This window comes from Oncorhynchus keta, chromosome 4 (assembly GCF_023373465.1).
Source record: "Oncorhynchus keta strain PuntledgeMale-10-30-2019 chromosome 4, Oket_V2, whole genome shotgun sequence".
Taxonomy (NCBI): domain Eukaryota; kingdom Metazoa; phylum Chordata; class Actinopteri; order Salmoniformes; family Salmonidae; genus Oncorhynchus; species Oncorhynchus keta.
The window spans coordinates 46178979-46200633 of NC_068424.1; the positions used below are offsets into that span (position 1 = coordinate 46178979).

The following is a 21655-nucleotide window of genomic DNA, read 5'->3' on the forward strand; positions in this document are numbered from 1 at the left end:
CACAGTTGTGTCAAGTTGGCTGGATGTCTTTTGGATGGTGGACCATTCTTACATTTACATTTAAGTCATTTAGCAGACGCTCTTATCCAGAGCGACTTACAAATTGGTGCATTCACCTTATGACATCCAGTGGAACAGCCACTTTACAATAGTGCATCTAAATCTTTTAAGGGGGGTGAGAAGGATTACTTTATCCTATCCTAGGTATTCCTTAAAGAGGTGGGGTTTCAGGTGTCTCCGGAAGGTGGTGATTGACTCTGCTGTCCTGGCGTCGTGAGGGAGTGTGTTCCACCATTGGGGAGCCAGAGCAGCGAACAGTTTTGACTGGGCTGAGCGGGAACTGTACTTCCTCAGTGGTAGGGAGGCGAGCAGGCCAGAGGTGGATGAACGCAGTGCCCTTGTTTGGGTGTAGGGCCTGATCAGAGCCTGGAGGTACTGAGGTGCCGTTCCCCTCACAGCTCCGTAGGCAAGCACCATGGTCTTGTAGCGGATGCGAGCTTCAACTGGAAGCCAGTGGAGAGAGCGGAGGAGCGGGGTGACGTGAGAGAACTTGGGAAGGTTGAACACCAGACGGGCTGCGGCGTTCTGGATGAGTTGTAGGGGTTTAATGGCACAGGCAGGGAGCCCAGCCAACAGCGAGTTGCAGTAATCCAGACGGGAGATGACAAGTGCCTGGATTAGGACCTGCGCCGCTTCCTGTGTGAGGCAGGGTCGTACTCTGCGGATGTTGTAGAGCATGAACCTACAGGAACGGGCCACCGCCTTGATGTTAGTTGAGAACGACAGGGTGTTGTCCAGGATCACGCCAAGGTTCTTAGCGCTCTGGGAGGAGGACACAATGGAGTTGTCAACCGTGATGGCGAGATCATGGAACGGGCAGTCCTTCCCCGGGAGGAAGAGCAGCTCCGTCTTGCCGAGGTTCAGCTTGAGGTGGTGATCCGTCATCCACACTGATATGTCTGCCAGACATGCAGAGATGCGATTCACCACCTGGTCATCAGAAGGAGGAAAGGAGAAGATTAATTGTGTGTCGTCTGCATAGCAATGATAGGAGAGACCATGTGAGGTTATGACAGAGCCAAGTGACTTGGTGTATAGCGAGAATAGGAGAGGGCCTAGAACAGAGCCCTGGGGGACACCAGTGGTGAGAGCGCGTGGTGAGGAGACAGATTCTCGCCACGCCACCTGGTAGGAGCGACCTGTCAGGTAGGACGCAATCCAAGCGTGGGCCGCGCCGGAGATGCCCAACTCGGAGAGGGTGGAGAGGAGGATCTGATGGTTCACAGTATCGAAGGCAGCCGATAGGTCTAGAAGGATGAGAGCAGAGGAGAGAGAGTTAGCTTTAGCGGTGCGGAGCGCCTCCGTGATACAGAGAAGAGCAGTCTCAGTTGAATGACTAGTCTTGAAACCTGACTGATTTGGATCAAGAAGGTCATTCTGAGAGAGATAGCGGGAGAGCTGGCCAAGGACGGCACGTTCAAGAGTTTTGGAGAGAAAAGAAAGAAGGGATACTGGTCTTGTAGTTGTTGACATCGGAGGGATCGAGTGTAGGTTTTTTCAGAAGGGGTGCAACTCTCGCTCTCTTGAAGACGGAAGGGACGTAGCCAGCGGTCAGGGATGAGTTGATGAGCGAGGTGAGGTAAGGGAGAAGGTCTCCGGAAATGGTCTGGAGAAGAGAGGAGGGGATAGGGTCGAGCGGGCAGGTTGTTGGGCGGCCGGCCGTCACAAGACGCGAGATTTCATGATGAAGATTTCTTGATGCACGCGGGAAACTGTTGAGCGTGAAAAACCCAGCAGCGTTGCAGTTCTTGACACACTCAAACCGGTGCGCCTGTGCCTGTTCAAAAGCACTTAAATCTTGTGTCTACACCATCGGGCCCCATCCAGAGTGTCCAACACCACCCTGTACCATCGGGCCCCTTGCAGAGTGTCCAACACCCCTCACCCCACTACCCCCCATGCTAACAGCACAACACCTGAATCAGAAGAGACCAACAGTCCAGCAAGACAACAATGCAGAAGTGGAATGAAGAATAGAGCACCCTGCTGCAGCTGAGCTAAACCAGTTTCTAATAGAAAGAACAATTGGTTCAAGAGAAAATAACCTAATTAATGAAATAGCATCTAATCAACAATTGCATTGTTTCAATTACCTCCACAAATCATCCGATTATTATCTTAAATCACAACTGCCGCCAGTTTGACGCCAAAACATAGACAACTAAATACATATTGACATAGTAAAAAAAACAAGTGTTAAAAAATATATATAAAGGATATTTCATGCTGAAACTCTCATATTATCACCAAAGGTATGCCCTAAGGGTACGTTCATACATTCACTCTGGCTATCTGCTCCAATTTCAGAGCGCTCTCCTCTGAGTATGCCAGAGTGCAGAATAACTGATGAATTCACAAACGCTGAATGCTCCACACCTGTTGAATATGTCCAGTGTCAGTAAACATTGCCAGCAGCACAGTTACAGGCACCAATGCTCTGGATAACACGAAAACATCCTAACCAGGTCTGCTAGGGTGAGAAAAATGGTCAGAGTGAGGTGTTCTCTCATTTGTGTCTGGAAGTAGCACGCAAGCTAGCCAATGCTAGCCAGTTAGCTTGGGTGCTTGACTGCCGTTGTGAGGTCAGAACGCTTGGGATCAACCCTACTCCTCAGCCAGTGTGCGCCCTGAACACCCCGAGAGCACACTAAGCGCGCTCTGGCACTCCAGATTGAATTTACATTTCTTATTTACAATCAATTCATATTTCATATATTTTGCATGTGATGGGGCCAGAAAGAGGGCCAGAGTAATTACAGACTCCTCTGATAATCTGAAGTACCCATTATATGTCTTGTGATAGAGCGGGCAGGTTGTTGGGCGGCCGGCCGTCACAAGACGCGAGATTTCATGATGAAGATTTCTTGATGCACGCGGGAAACTGTTGAGCGTGAAAAACCCAGCAGCGTTGCAGTTCTTGACACACTCAAACCGGTGCGCCTGTGCCTGTTCAAAAGCACTTAAATCTTGTGTCTACACCATCGGGCCCCATCCAGAGTGTCCAACACCACCCTGTACCATCGGGCCCCTTGCAGAGTGTCCAACACCCCTCACCCCACTACCCCCCATGCTAACAGCACAACACCTGAATCAGAAGAGACCAACAGTCCAGCAAGACAACAATGCAGAAGTGGAATGAAGAATAGAGCACCCTGCTGCAGCTGAGCTAAACCAGTTTCTAATAGAAAGAACAATTGGTTCAAGAGAAAATAACCTAATTAATGAAATAGCATCTAATCAACAATTGCATTGTTTCAATTACCTCCACAAATCATCCGATTATTATCTTAAATCACAACTGCCGCCAGTTTGACGCCAAAACATAGACAACTAAATACATATTGACATAGTAAAAAAAACAAGTGTTAAAAAATATATATAAAGGATATTTCATGCTGAAACTCTCATATTATCACCAAAGGTATGCCCTAAGGGTACGTTCATACATTCACTCTGGCTATCTGCTCCAATTTCAGAGCGCTCTCCTCTGAGTATGCCAGAGTGCAGAATAACTGATGAATTCACAAACGCTGAATGCTCCACACCTGTTGAATATGGCCAGTGTCAGTAAACATTGCCAGCAGCACAGTTACAGGCACCAATGCTCTGGATAACACGAAAACATCCTAACCAGGTCTGCTAGGGTGAGAAAAATGGTCAGAGTGAGGTGTTCTCTCATTTGTGTCTGGAAGTAGCACGCAAGCTAGCCAATGCTAGCCAGTTAGCTTGGGTGCTTGACTGCCGTTGTGAGGTCAGAACGCTTGGGATCAACCCTACTCCTCAGCCAGTGTGCGCCCTGAACACCCCGAGAGCACACTAAGCGCGCTCTGGCACTCCAGATTGAATTTACATTTCTTATTTACAATCAATTCATATTTCATATATTTTGCATGTGATGGGGCCAGAAAGAGGGCCAGAGTAATTACAGACTCCTCTGATAATCTGAAGTACCCATTATATGTCTTGTGATAGATGACATAAAATCCCGAAATTATAGTAGTTTACTGGTAAACTACAGTAATATACCCTCCCTTTGCAACCCTTGTTTTGTAAGAGCTACCCCGGGAAAAGGTTTAGACACACTTTATTACTTTCATTAAAGGCATAGCTTACAAAGGCAAATGGTTGTTTATTGGTACTTTGGGGCTTTGACCCCAGATGGGGAGGGCGAATGATGTAGACTAGCATAGTGGTTGTCACATCACAGAGACTTCAAATACTGATGAGGGAAAACGGGATTTCGAACGCTCATCATGCACGTTTCACGTCGTGTATTTTGGTGGTCATATTTAGAACTACAACTCACCCCAGTGTATTTACAACTACAGCTCCCTACAGCACGCCTGTGTACTTATGGTTCATCCCCAAGTAGTCACTGTAGTAACAGTGACCGTACAATAACCATTACAACCATCTCAGATCTTTAACCAATGTTTAATGGAATGAACATGTCTTGGCGAAACCCACCAACTTTAAATTGGCGAGACCCGCTTCAATGGTGGCTGGTAAGCATACAAGTGCAGCAACACTGATTGTGATGTGTATGCATAATAGCAGAACTGTGGGCTAGAGAAGGGAAGAACATGCTCCTCCCACCTTGTCTCCTCTGTCTCCCCGGTCTCCCTTCTCTCCAATCAGGCCTGGGAAACCCTGTAGAGGGAGGAACAGGTTAGTGTGGGCTGCAGTGAAATCCCCAGTGTTATATAGTCTGGTAGGTCAAAGTTCAAAAACACTATTTCATACTTACATCCATTCCAGGCTCCCCAGACTTGCCCTGTCAACACACACATTATTGAATGCATCAGTACCACCATGACCAAGACCATGGAAAACCATGACATGCAATGATCGATCGTAAGCCTAATATGCTAAGGTAATTTGATAATGAGGGCGTCACCCACCTTCTCTCCTTTGGTCCCTGGGAGACCCACCAATCCTGTGGAGCCGGGGGGACCCTGAGGGCCATCAACACCCTGGGGAGGACAGACACGTTAGATATCATCACTATCATCATCACCATCATCAGTAGCTGCAGCTCATAATCTATCATTCTACAGTATCACTCACCCTCAGTCCAGCAGGTCCAATGTCTCCCTTCTCCCCTTTAGCTTTGTCTCCAGGCTCTCCCTGCATGGGAACACATTATACTCAGTACACTCTACAACACTCAAGAGCACGTACAGATTATCTATCTTGTTGCCTAGTCATTTTATCTCTACCTATATGTCCATATCTACCTTAATTACCTTGTGCCCCTGCACATAGACTTGGTGTAGCCAAGTTATCATTACTCATTGTGTGTTTATTTAACTTTTTTTCTCTCTGCATTCTTGGGAAAGGTCTGTAAGTACAGTGGCTTGTGAAAGTATTCATCCCCCTTGGCATTTTTCCTATTTTTTTGCCTTACAACCTGGAATTAAAATGGATTTTTGGGGTATTTGTATAATTTGATTTACACAACATGCATACCATTGAAGATGCATTTTATTTATTTATTGTGAAACAAACAAGAAATAAAACAAAAAAATAGAAAACTTGTGCCTGCATAACTATTCACCCACCCAAAGTCAATACTTTGTAGGGGCACCTTTTACAGCAATTACAGCTGCATGTCTCTTGGGGTATGTATCTGTAAACTTGGCACATCTAGCCAACGGGATTTTTTCCCATTCTTCAAGGCAAAACTGCCCCAGCACCTTCAAGTTGGATGGGTTTCGCTGTTGAACAGTAATCTTTAAATCATACCACAGATTCTCAATTGGATTGAGGTCTGGGCTTGGACTAGGCCATTCCAAGAAATGTAAATGTTTCCCCTTAAACCACTCGAGTGTTGCTTTAGCAGTATGCTTAGGGTCATTGTCCTGCTGGAAGGTGAACCTCTGTCCCAGTCTCAAATCTCTGGAAGACTGAAACAGGGTTCTCTCAAGAATTTCCCTGTATTTAGCGCCATCCATCATTTCTTCAATTCTAGACAGTTTCCCAGTCCCTTCCGATGAAGAACATCCCTACAGCATGATGCTGCCACCACCATTATTCACTGTGGGGATGGTGTTCTCTGGGTGATGAGAGGTGTTGGGTTTGCACCAGACATAACATTTTCCTTGATGGCCAAAAAGTTAATTTTAGTCTCATCTGACCAGAGTACATTCATCCATATGTTTGGGTGTCTCCCATATTCCTTTTGGCGAACACCAAACGTGTTTGCTTATTTTTTTCTATAAGCAATGACTTTTCTCTGGCCACTCTTCCATAAAGCCCAGCTCTGTGGAGTGTACGGCTTAAAGTGGTCCTATATACAGATACTCCAATCTTTGCAGCTCCTTCAGGGTTATCTTTGGCCTCTTTGTTGCCTCTCTGATTAATGCCCTCCTTGCCTCATCTGTGAGTTTTAGTGGGCAGCCCTCTCTTGGCAGGTTTGTTGTGGTGCCATATTCTTTCCATTTTTTTTAACAAGGGATTTAATGGTGCTCCGTGGGATGTTCAAAGTTTCGGATCTTTTTTTATAAGCCAAACCTGATTTGTACTTCTCCACAACTTTGTCCCTGACCTGTTTGGAGATCTCCTTGGTCTTCATGGTGCCGCTTGCATGATGGTGTCCCTCACTTAGTGGTGTTGCAGACTCTGGGTCCTTTCAGAACAGGTATACTGAGATCATGTGACAGAACATGTGACACTTAGATTACACACAGGTGGACTTTATTTAACTTTTGAAGGTAATTGGTTGCACCAGATCTTATTTAGGGGCTTCATACCAAAGGGGCTGAATATATATGCACACACCACTTTTCTGTTTTTTATTTTTTAGAATTTTTTGAAACAAGTTACTTTTTAAATTTCACTTCACCAATTTAGATTTCTTTTTGTATGTCCATTACATGAAATCCAAATAAAAATCCATTTAAATTACAGGTGGTATGCAACAAAATAGGAAAAATGCCAAGGGGATGAATACTTTTGCAAGGCACTGTAAGCATTCCACTGTTAGTCTACACCTGTTGTTTACGAAGCACGTGACAAATACAATGTGAAGACAGACATTACTGTACCTCTATGGCCTTCTAGTCTTACCTTAGGGCCAGGCGTTCCATGATGGCCCTGGAACACACAAATATATCATTTCATGTCAGTCTTAAGTATCTGAAATGATTCAGCCACATCACATTGGGGAACAGAGGGGTGAAACTCTTCAGGTGACACACAGACACTCTCGTATAGTGACACTCACCATGTACCCTGTAGGTCCAGGGGGTCCCGGGGGGCCGGGAGGGCCTGGCTGAGAAATCATCTGAACCTGAATAACAGAACAACAAACACATTAAAGACGATGAAAATATCAATGGTTGTATCTCCAATGGTGTCCTTTGAGATACAGACCATTTGTAATTCAACTGTCTGCCAAGCTATGCTCTACATGAAGCAGTGTTCAATGCCAATATGATACAGATTCAATGACAACTATTGAGTGTGTGAATACCGTATACACCCGTGTGCTTTACTTACCAGGTTATCTTCCAGCCTGGAGTCTCCCTTGTCCCCCTTCTGTCCATCCCTCCCCTGAGACAGACAGAGAGGGGGGGATTTAAATCTCTTTGCAGTAGGCTACTCGACAATATGTATTACACCTCTGATGAAAGGGGGTTATTACTTTGGATTCCCGTCTGTCTACTTACCCCTGGCCCAGAGAGACCCATCTCTCCTTTCTCTCCTTTCTCTCCGATCGACCCCGTCTCCCCCATATCTCCCTTCGGACCCTAAAGAGGAGAGAAGGTTAGAGGTCAAAGGGTGAGAGGTGAGAGGTGAGAGATTCAGGACAACTCTGATTAATCATGTGCATTATCATTCCAGGTAATAAGTGAATTCAATATATAAATGTGCAACATTTCTAAACATTGGAGTGACACAGTGATTCAACGTGGGTTATTAAAAAAAACTGTCAAAGGGACATTAGAGTGTCTGTACCTTCTCCCCATCTAGTCCAGATGTCCCAGGCAAGCCTAGCTCTCCCTGGAGTAGTGAGGAAAAGACACAAGTTCCAACTGACAATTTACCTTCAAAGAGTATTGACTTCCATTGATTCAGACACAATGGATAGAAGAGATGGCATGTGTATATAAATAAGACCCTACCTTTCCTCCTGGGGGTCCTGGGGGCCCCGGTAACCCTGGTGGGCCCTAGGAAGGGACAGACAGACAGAGAGGTTACACAAAATACAAAACATCAGCCAGGCAAGTCGATCTGTCTCAGTAGTCTGTTAGTGGAATTACAATCAAATCCATGGATAAATCTATGTATATCCAATTCCATCACTCTTCATCAGGCAGTGATTGTTTGTGATTGTTTGTTGAGTAGGTCTGCTCAGACAAGCATACTAACTCAGAGTTAGTGGATTATGTGTGTATTATCCTTAGAGCAATTGTGGGATTCAAGACGACAGTGTAGGGCAAAAACAGAAAAACATTGTGGATGGATGGTGGATTTCACAATACAACACTCTCAGTAAACTAACGGATCATTATTCTCCTTTCTCTGATGAGGACCAGCTTTGCTATGGATGCTTTGGTGCAAATCGGCAATAAAATTGATCTATTGGGTCAGGTTATGCGGTTGGCTGAACACAATGCCTTGGCATCATGTCACACGACATGGCTGGTTCATTATTAACCCGGGGTTGAACTCTCAGAGAAGGACTCTGGAGTCTTGAGCAAACAATAGGAAAGTGGATCAAGTCCAGCAAGGAGCTGGGGATGGCGCACGCACGCACGCACGCACGCAGGCACACACACGCAGGCACACACACACACACACACACACACACACACACACACACACACACACACACACACACACACACACACACACACACACACACACACACACACACACACACACACACACACACACACACACACACACACACACACACACACACACACCACAGCAAAGACCTCCAACACCCACCAGCAGTAAACCTAAAAGAGGATACAGCCCTATTGACCTAGCCAGAGCTATTACCATAGCATCCATAGCATCCTAACCTCTTCTAACCACACAGTTAATGGGGCAGGATGGAGTCAACCTCTCAGGGCAGGAGAATGGAAGCCTGGACTCAGACAGACATTTTCTCAGTGCAGCATGGACGGTTCCTGGGTTAGGGCTGAGAAGGCTGACCCTAGGCCTTAGTTGCTAATGCATGGTTCTATTTCTGCATGCTGTATGTGAGGGACATGGAGCCATTGTGCCTCCGGTGGTGGTGCTTCGCCACAAAGCAGAGGCAGTGTGTGTGACCTCTTGAAGCAATAAAAGATGGAAATCCGATTAATTCCCAGAGGTGTATAATACATGTTGATTTCTCCATCCCCTCTCTTCCAGGTTTTTGTTTTGTGCTCTGGCAAAACTATGGCAACGGAAAGGGTTTACAAACAACTATTGTTCCAAGTTACTCCATCTTCTGAAACGATGGCCACCCACACGGATACTTTGAAAGCTGTAAAAACAAATGAATGAATTCTGAAGCACCAATTGCATCACCCAAATGTGGATGGAATCAATATGGCCCATCACGAAGCGAGTGAAATGATTCAAAACGGATTTGGGTTGGGTAAGAGTTCACCAGTATGTAAACTAATATAGATAGGCTTCAGAACACTGATGAGATCTCAAGTCTATGTTGTGACCAGCTCATGTGTAACTCAGTCATGTCTCAAGCATAGCATGCACGGGCCTACTCTAAACCTGGGGACCCCATGTAGATTGTGTTTTTGAATCCGAAAGCACACGCCAGTGAAGAGATAGGGATCTCTTATTAGCATGTAGCATGGAGAGAATATGTTTGTGCCTAGACTGTGAAATGAGTTAAAAGACATCTCCCTCTCTCTTTACCATGTGTCCCGACTGGATTAAGCAAGAAAAACAAAAATCGCAAATAGGATATTATATCATTCTAGTTCTTTCAAGCCAAGCAACATCACAGATCACACCGCCACACAGCAGGGTTAACTTCAAGCCGCATATCATGTGAGGCAACAATAACACAGTGTGGAAAAAAGTGAAATGAATGATGTTTTGATTCTGCACGATTGAGAATGTCACCCCAGGCTATGTAATATCAGAGGCTGTGTTCCAGCTGTTAGGTATTTATGGTAGCTTGGTGTTGCATCCTGTATATATATATATATATATATATATGTATGAGAGGACAGTGGCTGGTTGCAGGAAACTTTGGTTTTATGTCTCTGGTTAGTCGGTGGTTGTGGGTGATGGAGTAGTGATATCTAATGTGTCTGATGTCAGGGCTGTGGGACAGAGTGTCCTCCTTACACAAACACTCAGGGGTTGTTCACTCTGGTCTTAGAAGCTACATGTGTACACAGGCACCCGTGTATGAGTGCATGCGCCTATGTCTATGCATTAGTGTGTGTGAGAACACACTGACTACACAGACCACATCTACAAAGCCGTGATGTGTGACAGTGGTTTACCCCGACACTGATGGTCTGGATGGCCTGTCAGGAAGGAAGAGCAGCGTGTTAAGTCTGTCGGGATAACTCTATGATACTCTATGGGCCTTCAAACATATTGTCTACGTCTCTGACTGGGTGGTCTCACCTGGAAGGCTTCTAGTAGCTTCCCATTGAAGTCAATGACGTCAGTAGAGCCAGGAACCCCCTTTTCACCAGGATAACCCTAAGAGAAGTGGAGAAGAAAAGAGAGAGAGAATGAGAGAGAGAGTCATCGAGGGAAAGTGAAAGAGAGAGATGGAGAGAGATATATTAAGAAAGAGATAGAGAGATATATTGAGAAAGAGATAGATAGAGATATTGAGAAAGAGGTAAATATATTGAGAAAAAGATAGAGAGATATTGAGAAAGACATAGATATTGATAAAGAGATAAAGCGATAGATAATTGAGAAAGAGATAAAGATATTGAGAAAGAGATAGAGAAAGATATTGAGAAAGAGATAGCGAGAAAGAGAGATATTGAGAAAGATATATATATATATATATATATATATATATATATATAAGAGATTGAGATGCTCATGAGCATCAAATAATCACACAAAAAAGTACATAAAAAGGTAGCCTCAGACAACTGTGAACATGATCTTTGGTGGTGATTAGGCTGTGTACACATACCAAGTCTCCCTGGGTGCCTTGCTCTCCGATATCTCCTTTGTCTCCCTACAAAATCCACACAAACACAAACAGTTGAACAAAAGCCTTTGAATTGTCTGTGTCCATATAGGAGAAACAACCTCTCATGTATTAGTGTGGAGGCGACGGGATATGTCTCACCTTAAACCCTGGGAGTCCGTCCATGCCCCTCTCCCCCTTCTCTCCCAGCAAACCAGCCTCCCCCTGTTACACACAGAAAGAAAACACATAGCTTAGGCGTAGGTAAGTCACTTTACAATAATGTGTTCAGTACAGTATCATAAATAAAACTGTAGGCCTGCTATAGTCGGTCAGTTCCATCTATGGTGGTATAGCTGGAAGGAGGAAGTGGTGAAAAGCAACACCAGAGGAACAGAGAGGGATTAACACCATAAAACAGGCCTGTGTTACAGACTGTAGAAAGGCCAGCAGGCCTTCTTCGATTCCTGGCCATAGCAGTTTGAGCTGGAGCTGAGCAGTTCTTCCAGAATAAAAACTTCAGTAACCACAAACAGCAGCTCACTTCAACTCACTCCCAGACAGCGCATACACACACCACGCACGCACGCATACACACACAGACACACACACACACACGCACGCATAGACACACCACGCACGCACGCATACACACACAGACACACACACGCACGCATACACACACACAGACACACGCACGCACGCATACGCACACAGACAACACACACACGCATACACACACAGACACACACTCGCACGCATACACACACAGACCGAAGCTGATAGAGAGGCAGTCAGTGCCGAGTGCCTGGCATCTGTAGTCTCTGGAGTCTTTTAAAAAGCCCATGACATCACTGCAGCAGAGGAGAGTGTTTAGCACTGGCTAGAGGCCTAACTCGGTGGATAGGGAGAGATGGGGAGAGAAAGAGAGAGCGCAATGAGGGTACAAATGAAAGCGAAAGCAATGTGTTTGATGTCTCGATCCATGCCACCCAAGACCTGTTTAGAGTGATAAACTCCAGACAGAAACAAGTGAAGAAAGAGGAATGAAAGGGATAGATATGCGAGGCAGGGACGGCCAGAGAGAGAGAGAGAGAGAGAGAGAGAGAGAGAGAGAGAGAGAGAGAGAGAGAGAGGGAATAAAACACAGTCTGAGTTAGAGATGAAAAAAAGAAGAGAAGGAGGTTTAGGCGTAGGAGAAACTCTGAGCGTGGTCATGTAATAAGCAGCTAATAGTGTTAGCAATGGCTAACTCCTTAATTAGCGTTAGCATCATCTTCACCTTTGACCCTGGGGGTCCCTGTGGCCCTGGGTATCCTGGCTCGCCATCTTCACCCTGAGAGTGCACAAGGGGTCAACAAAGGTAACCACACAACACAAACTTGTACCCTATTGTATGCATCCGGCCAGATATACTGTGAACTCCATGCATATCGAGTGTACATTTATAGTGTATTTTGTGGTATGTGTACGGACATAGAGGCATGACTTACCGGCTTTCCAGGTACACCTGCTTGTCCCTGTGAATGACAAAGAGATGTAGTTGGCGCATAATCTCTCTACTCGCCTGCACGTACTAGTGCCCAAAACGAAATAGCACGTCTCTAGCTGCGGTACCATGTCATGTGCTCTTGTGCTAGTAAAACTGTCAAAACACAAAGAAACACAAACATTTGGATAACAGACTCACCTCCACACCATCGAGACCAGGGAAACCCTGTGGAGAACCAAGCAGAAAGTCACACATCCAGGTCTCCAATTAGACATTGTGCATTCTGAGGAGTAGCCACAGGAGGTCAGTGTTTTATCATCCCATATAGAGTCTTGGTTATGTGCCTGCTATCATGTCAAGCATTTCCAGCTGTTTTTGGCTCAATCCTCCAATGCTGGAGGACATGTACCTCTGCTCACAATGAACCACATGAGTGAGACATGTTTTGTATGTCCAGCTGTTTTTGGCTCAATCCTCCAATGCTGGAGGACATGTACCTCTGCTCACAATGAACCACATGTGTGAGACATGTTTTGTATGTCCAGCTGTTTTTGGCTCAATCTTCCTATGCTGGAGGACATGTACCTCTGCTCACAATGAACCACGCGTGTATGGCTTTGGGCATACATAACCCCTCATTCCTTTTTCTATAAGAAAACATTCTATGACCTCATCTACACAATCAGGTACCATACACAAACAAACACAGAGCATCTTCCCTTTCAAACGTCTTGGCTGGAATCCAATGGTGATCAGAATGAATCCACCAAATGCTACTTTTGACTGTGTGTGTGTGTGTGTGTGTTTGGTTTTACTATCCTTGTGTGGACCAGAAGTCCTTACAGGGATAATAGAACAAGGAAATTTTGCCCATCCCCACAAGGGAAAAGGCTATTTTAAGCTTAGGGTTCAGGTTTAGGGTTAGAATTAGGGTTACGGGTTAAGTTTTGGGGTCAGGTGTTAGGGTTTCAAATCGAATCAAATCAAATCTTATTTGTCACATGCGCCGAATACAACCCCTTACACCGAAATGCTTACTTACAAGCCCTTAACCAACAATGCAGTTTTAAGAAAGATAAGTGTGAAATGAAAAAATAGATAAGTTAAAAATAAAAATAACAAATAATTAAAGAGCAGCAGTAAAATAACAGTAGCGAGGCTATATACAGGGGGTACTGGTACAGAGTCAATGTGTGGGAACACAGGTTAGTCGAGGTAATTGAGGTAATATGTACATGTAGGTAGAGTTAAAGTGACTATGCATAGATAATAAACAGAGAGTAGCACCAGTGTAAAAGAGGGGGAAGGGGGACAATGCAAATAGTCTGGGTAGCTATTTGATTGGCTGTTCAGGAGTCTTATGGCTTGGTGGTAGAAGCTGTTAAGAAGCATTCTGGAACTAGACTTGGTGCTCCAGTACTGCTTGCCATGTGGTAGCAGAGAGAACAGTCTATGACTAGGGTGGCTGGAGTCTTTGACAATTTTTAGGGCCTTCCTCTGACACCGCCTGGTATAGAGGTCCTGGATGGCATGAAGCTTGGCCCCAGTGATGTACTGGGCCATACGCATTACCCTCTGTAGTGCCTTGCGGTCGGAAGCCGAGCAGTTGCCATACCAGGCAGTGATGCAACATGCTCTCGATGGTGCAGCTGTAGAACTTTTTGAGGATCTGAGGACCCATACCAAATATTTTCAGTCTCCTGCTTTGTCGTGCCCTCTTCACTACTGTTGTGGTGTGTTTGGACCATGATAGTTTGTTGGTGATCTGGACACCAAGGAACTTGAAACTCTCAACCTGCTCCACTAAATCCCCATCGATGTGAATTGTGGCGTGCTCGGTCCTCCTTTTCCTATAGTCCACAATCATCTCCTTTGTCTTGATCACGTTGAGGGAGAGGTTGTTGTCCTAGCACCACACGGCCAATGTCTCTGACCTCCTCCCTATAGGCTGTCTCATCGTTGTCGGTGATCAGGCCTACCGCTGTTGTGTTGTCGGCAAACTTAATGATAGTGTTGAAGTCGTGCCTTGCCATGCAGTCATGAATGAACTAGGAGTATAGGAGGGGACTGAGCATGCACCCACGAGGGGCCCCCATATTGACGATCAGCATGGCAGATTTGTTGTTACCTACCCTTAACACCTGGGGGCGCCCCGTCAAGAAGTCCAGGATCCAGTTGCAGAGGGAGGTGTTTAGTCCCAGGGTCCTTAGCTTAGTGATGAGCTTTGACGGCACTATGGTGTTGAACGCTGAGCTGTAGTCAATGAATAGCATTCTCACGTAGGTGTTCCTTTTGTGTAGGTGGGAAATAGCAGTGTGGAGTGCAGTAGCAATTGCATCATTTGTGGATCTTTTGAGGCGGTATGCAAATTGGAGTGGGTCTAGGGTTTCTGGGATAGTGGTGTTGATGTGAGCCATGACCAGCCTTTTTAAAGCACTTAAAGTGCTACGGGTCAGTAGTCATTTAGCAGGTTACCTTCGTGTTCTTGGGTACAGGGACTATGGTGGTCTGCTTGAAACATGTTGGTATTACAGACTCAGTCAGGGACAGATTGAAAATGTCAGTGAAGACACTTGCCAGTTGGTCAGTGCATGCTCGGAGTACACGTCCTGGTAATCCGTCTGGCCCTGCGGCCTTGTTGACCTGTTTAAAGGTCCTACTCACATCGGCTAGGGAGAGCGTGATCTCTAAGGTTGTGATCACACAGAGCTGATGCTCACATTCGTGTTGCTTGCCTCGAAGCGAGCATGAAGTGATTTAGCTTGTCTGGCAGGCTCGTGTCACTGGTTGCGCTTCCCTTTGTAGGTTTTAAGGGTTAGGGATTTGTGGTTATGGTTATGGTTAAGGTTAGTGTTAGGTTAAGGGTTAGCTTTAGGGTTAGGGGTTAGGGAAAATGTGATTTTGAATGGGAATCAATTGTTTGGTCCCCACAAGGATAGTAAAACAAACATGTGTGTGCTTGTGTGTGTGTCCCAGGTGGATGAATTGTATGCTTGGTGTAGAACCATGCGTGTTGAAATAATCCATGGAGAGGCCAGGCCTGGAGAGATGTTCCGTGTACGTAGCCCCTCATACAGACAGACAGAGCTTTGTCTCTTAGGCACGTTGTCTGTTTATCGACACACCCATGCACCTACTGCTCTACAGTAACAAATATTATTAGGAATGTGAAGTTACGCTAACTCTCTCCTCATATATCCCATTTTCTCCATTGCCTACTTGAGAACAGGGGTGTATTCCATCTGGCTTCCTTATCCACTCTAAACGTATGGGTGCAGGCATGTACGCACACCGCCTCACACACTCTCCCCTCACCCTTCACCTTTGGACCGTATCGTTTTCTTGTGCCCCTCTCACCCATAACTCTCTTCTCTTCTTTCCACTCCTGTCTCTTACCTTCCGATGCCACTGGGCAATCTTTTCTCCAAGTCCTCTGCACGCCCTCTCCTTTTATTATCCGATGCCACAGAGCAGCCTATGTGCTTTCTCTCTGCCCCCCCCCACTCTTCCTCTCTCGCTCGCTCGCTCGCTCTCCCTCTCTCTCTCCTTCTCTCGCTCTCCCTGTCTCAGTAACGAGGAGGGTTTGAGGTCATCCACTAGGGAGAGAGGACAGAACAACAGATCCACTCTTCCTTCCTCTGCTTCTCTCACTCATACGTCTGTCTCGGGGCGAGCAGCCTCCACGTTGTTTTGCTTTGTTGTTTTCTGCTCTGCAACGGGACTATGTTAAATAAAAGGACAAGCAATTTGTTTACACCCTCGTTTATGACTCAAGTCTGTTTTCTTTTGTCCGTCTCTGCACTTCGCTCTGTATTTGTTTTGCAGCCAGTCCTCCTCGTGCCCCGTCTTAACCGACATTTTTCATCACAGTCCAGCTTTGACACCACGCCAACTGCCAATGTGGGTAACAGTGCATTCGTTTGTGATCTTGGATAAACACAAATGACCTAAACCCCCTACCCCGGCTCCTCGTCCCACTGATCTCCAACCACAGTTTGAGGCAGTGGCTCCAGATGAATTATCCCCAGGCAGGTTTAAAGTTAATCTAGAGAAACAGTGGCAGCCCAAGGCTAAAGATCTATTGTTCGGTGAGGCAGTAAAACTGTGGGTGAACCCAGAGAGAGTGCCATATCTGTTACAGGGGCACAGAGTGATAGAGCTGGGGTAGGGCCGACTGGTGGGAGACTAGGGCTAGCTGGATCACTTTGTGGCCTTCTATTACAGGAACCAGATGAGGTCTATTTTGGGCTGTTTTAAGTAAGCCGCAGCTCGCTGGCAGCCACAGTAGGCTCTGTCGACGTGGGTTCACTGCACTCTTATTACACCCTTTCCCCTCACCATCCTGTCACTGTCTCTCACTGTCTCTCACTGTCACGCCCATGTGGTCAACACGACCAGGTCAACACTATTGTGGTCAACAGCTACTGATGACAGGTGTTGGGAACCCAGAAACTCAGTGGCGGTAACCTAGTTCTCCATCATCAGCTGCATGGAACTAAGAGAGTATTGGTAAATGGAGGGAGAGAGAGAGAGAGAGAGAGAGAAAGAGAGCGAGGGGGAATAATGGAGGAGAAAGTGACGGAGACAATGGGAAATTATGTGTGTGTGTGCGCGTGGTGTGTGTGCATGCATATGGGTTACATTTGTCTATTCTACCTTTACCTGTATGTGTGTGTTTATATGTGTGTGTAAGGTAATGCAGATACCTGTTCTCCAGCGGGGCCGCGGGGCCCGTCCTTGCCTGTGTTCCCAGGAGGGCCTCTGGGGCCCGGGGATCCTTGGTCACCCTGCAGGATGACAACAAAGGGATAAGAGAGGGAAATCATGGTAGAAGAAATGAGAAAAGATGGTGATGGACACACACACACACACACACACACACACACACACACACACACACACACACACACACACACAAATGTTTAGTTTTTCTCTCCAGAATGGTAAATACATTATTTACCACATGACACACACAAACTCACCCAAACGTACACATGTAAACTCTCCCAGGCACGAGATGTGTTAACTAAGTATGAAACACAACATTAACTGAAGTGTGAAATGAAGTGTTTAATTGAATTGCTCTAGCCAAAATGAACCACAACACATGAAAGGGTATTTTACCAATGGGATTACAATTTACAAGGCAAAAACGTCCTTCCTCGCCAGTTCAGAATTTCCCTTAACCCACTTAGCGCTACATCCCACTTAGGCATCTCCTTAGTGACTTGCCTAGTTAAATATAGGTCAAATAAAATACAAATAAATGACCACACCAGTATTTTCACACCGTGGTGAAGTAATCTAATCTAACGGTTAAAGTAAACCCTTTTCATGTTAAATGTTTCCCTGCTCGGTTCTTGTATAACTAAATCCATTCCATTAAACCAGAGTCTTCTCATGGTATTCACATGGATATATTCCCAGCATTCTCAATCACAGACATAATGTATGTGCTGGTCTGGGCCTGTGTGTTGTGGTGAGATGTGTGAGACAAGGGCCTTTTCATTTAGACTGATTCTATCAAGGTCTTCATCCACCAGACTCTAGGCCCGTTTCCCTGCGTAGATGATTAACATAGTTCTGGAAGGCAGAGGACTCCACCAACAAAGCTGTTCTATTCCCAATATAATGAAAAGCACACAATCCTAAACCCACTCTAACATGTGGCCCTGTAGTTTTCCTGATATGTTTTCTATTGGTTTTGTCATGTTACGAAATAGGCACCATAGAAACACCACACCACACACACACGCGCACGCACACACGCACACCCGCACACACACCCGCACACACACACACACACACACACACACACACACACACACACACACACACACACACACACACACACACACACACACACACACACACACACACACACACACACACACACACACACACACACACACACACACACACACACACACACACACGCACGCGCACATTAAACAAAACACAGCACATGTGCATGAGGAGATAAATGAACTGAGAGATAGCAGCAGAGAGATGACAACAGAGAGAGAGAGCGATACAATGAAGAAAAGGGTGAGAGACATGATATCAAGCAGTGAATAAGAGATATCAACCAGCAGTGAACGGGTTAAAGGTGGTTAGAGGTGCACACATGCCTTAGCGGAGGTGTACCTTCATCAAGCGTCTCTGAAAGTTGGACTGGTCACCAGACATAAAGCCGTGGTCATAGCGGGGAAAGACCATCTGAACCAGGAGAACAGAGGAGGAGGAAGAGAGAGAGAAAAAGGAAGAGTAGGGATGGAGGGAAGCACAGAGAGGGTGCAGAGCAGAAGATGGAAAGAGAAAGTGACAGAGAGGTGGATAGAGAAAGAGAGATAGAGGGAAAGGAAACAGAAAGAAAGAAATACCAAGAAATCAGTGATTAAAAAAGTCGGGGACCGATTTCAGGCTGAAGTCTCCCTCCATTCTCCAAGGAGAGACAGAGTGAGGTGCTGAGAAGTGAGAGATAAGAGGTCAGGGTTGATAGGTCAGAGTTGAGAGGTCAAAGGTGACCCAGCAACTGTAGTCCAGCGGAGAGAGACAGGCAGGTCAGCAGAGGCCTGCTGGGAGAACAAGGCTACGGAGGGGCACGAGGGACAAACCTTAACGGTGAGGATCTGATTACTGTGCAGACCTGCGTATGAGTTGTGGAAAGGAGGGCCCTGGGGGAGGAGGGGGGAGGAGAGGGGAGAAACACAGAGGAGGGTGAGTCACCTGTCGGAGGAAAGGTGGAGCACCATGTGGCTAAGGTAAACGTTCAGCAGGTGTGTGACAATCCATTCGCCACATGGGTGTCTATAATGTTAAAATGTAGAAGGATTGATCTGTATACTACCGGTACTCATATCTCTTCATACCCAGTTATACCCAGTCATACCCAGCTGTAGAGTACACTAAATAGTCATCAAATAGCACCAACTATAAATAACCATGTATAGTCAGGGCTTGGACCTTTCTATAATCTATCCACTCTCCAAGAAATCCATATGTAAGTATATGTGAACCAGTCTGTACCTATTTGCTGTATATGTCCCTTTCTTTCTTTGTAAACCAATATATGTGTGACTCACTCTATAATAATGCATCTCTTTAAACCCACAGAGGAGGTTGTGTTTGGAGTCCAACAGACAGTAACTATGATCATTTCCTCTCAAGCAGAACAGAACAGAGTCTGTCGGCAGATAACTCATATGGAGACCAGCAACTCTGTTTGAGTTCCCTCACAAAACAAAACAAATGGATGAGAGAGAGGGACGAGAGAGAGGGATGAGAGAGAGGGACGAGAGAGAGGGACGAGAGAGAGGGACGAGAGAGAGGAACGAGAGAGAGGAACGAGAGAGAGCGATAGAGAGAGTTGGTGGGCGAGGGGAAATAAAAGGGAGGGAGAGAGAGAGAGAGAGGGAGAGAGAGAGAGGGAGAGAGAGAGAGAAAATATAGAGAAAGCAAAAGACGAACAGAGACAAGAGGGAGAGAGATAAAGAGAGGGAGAGAGAGAACGAGAGAGAGATATGCCAGTCTGGTCATGAGTTTTCTGTTAGTGGGCTGCGGCGATCGTTGGACAGCTGAGGTTTCCGACACCACAGCCTCTCTTTCCCCCCTCTCTTCTGTCTTGTTCACTCACTCATTCCTACCGTGAAGACCACATTTGATCATCTCTTATAGCACAGTCTGACTATAGAGTGAAAGTGTGTCACACTCATCTCCCCTACACCTCATGCACACTGTACAACCTGGGTTCCTTCTGACCACATGGCTCAGTGTGTGTGTGTGTGTGTGTGTGTGTGTGTGTGTGTGTGTGTGTGTGTGTGTGTGTGTGTGTGTGTGTGTGTGTGTGTGTGTGTGTGTGTGTGTGTGTGTGTGTGTGTGTGTGTGTGTGTGTGTGTGTGTGTGTGTATGTGTGTGTGTGGAAAACTCTAGATCCTACTCTTCCAACATCAGGCTCACAGTAAGACAAAAAAATTGTCTAGCTTCTAAGCTCCTATCCACCATGCTCTCTATCTCACCCACACTGAGGGAAAGAGAGAGGACAGCTTGGGTTGGGATAAAACCCCACCATGGCATGTCTTTCATCGCAGTCTGAAGATGAACCTAAATACACAGTTGCTTCCTGTTGGGACGCAACAGTCAAGAGTCTTGTCTTAAAGATGGAGAGCCTCTTGAGCTAGAATGTTTGTCGACCTTCTTCAAAGGTGCTTTGAACAGCCTCGCGTAAAATCATCATGATATCTTTCTGTTGTAGAGTGGTGGCTGTTTTTGATTTTGTTATTGAGTATATTTTAATGTCTCTGCCATCCTGGGTTGTTGAGTATTGTTTAATGTCTCTGCCATTCGTTGAATGTCTCTGCCAACACTGGCAGTGTTGGCCACGTCAGCAGATCTGTAGAGCTCTGTTCAAAGTGACTTAGTCATCCGTGCATAGATATATACATATAGGTGGCCCCAGCAGGAATCAAACCCACAACCTTTGACGTTGCAAGTGCCATGCTCTACCTACTGAGCCACACAGGACCACATTGGTTGTGTGTGCTCCTACTGTCTACATCAATATATTATCAAGTCCTGTTAACACAGACGACACATGCAAATAGTTGCTATGTATACCCCAAAACTCTCATTCAGCAGCATATACTGACTGAGAGTCCCATCCCGCTAATTGGCTGACACTTGTCACCTAATCTATCAACACCCAATCAACGAGCAACGTGCCAAGCTGCAAATACCGTAGCAGGCTGCGAGCTGCTTTGTTTTGGAAAAACGTGTGCTTCTCAAGCAATGCTTTGTGGCTCTAAAGTTACCCAGGCAGATCGCAGCTACAGGCGCCGCATCCAAGTACACTGTTTATCCCTTGGCGCAATAGCTGACGCATAATGCCAAAGGGATTCATTACCACACAGAAAATTGCCGCAAGATCGAGCAGGAATGGCTGGTAGGCTGGGAAACCAAAGGGACTTATG

The 21655-nt window shown here is 45.9% G+C and overlaps 1 protein-coding gene across 8 annotated transcripts in view; it reads right to left on the reverse strand.

The window, feature by feature from the left end:
* LOC118375721 (collagen alpha-1(XXIII) chain-like) overlaps positions 1-21655 on the reverse strand; it is a 65533-nt gene that overhangs the window by 8340 nt on the left and 35538 nt on the right. For 6 of the 8 annotated variants that reach the window (XM_035762357.2, XM_035762321.2, XM_035762375.2 and 3 more), the window contains exons 6-24: positions 18834-18905; positions 17393-17473; positions 12885-12911; positions 12688-12714; positions 12477-12530; positions 11357-11419; positions 11198-11242; positions 10666-10743; positions 10539-10562; positions 8187-8231; positions 8020-8064; positions 7731-7811; positions 7561-7614; positions 7286-7351; positions 7129-7155; positions 5128-5187; positions 4962-5033; positions 4808-4834; positions 4657-4710 (exon numbers count right to left, since the gene is read on the reverse strand). In XM_035762357.2, coding sequence (XP_035618250.2) covers positions 4657-4710; positions 4808-4834; positions 4962-5033; positions 5128-5187; positions 7129-7155; positions 7286-7351; positions 7561-7614; positions 7731-7811; positions 8020-8064; positions 8187-8231; positions 10539-10562; positions 10666-10743; positions 11198-11242; positions 11357-11419; positions 12477-12530; positions 12688-12714; positions 12885-12911; positions 17393-17473; positions 18834-18905 — 1002 coding nt within the window. Of the gene's footprint in view, positions 1-4656; positions 4711-4807; positions 4835-4961; positions 5034-5127; positions 5188-7128; positions 7156-7285; positions 7352-7560; positions 7615-7730; positions 7812-8019; positions 8065-8186; positions 8232-10538; positions 10563-10665; positions 10744-11197; positions 11243-11356; positions 11420-12476; positions 12531-12687; positions 12715-12884; positions 12912-17392; positions 17474-18833; positions 18906-19303; positions 19364-21655 lie in introns of all 8 variants that reach the window. The other 2 variants (XM_035762329.2, XM_035762335.2) reach the window with 2 other exon arrangements.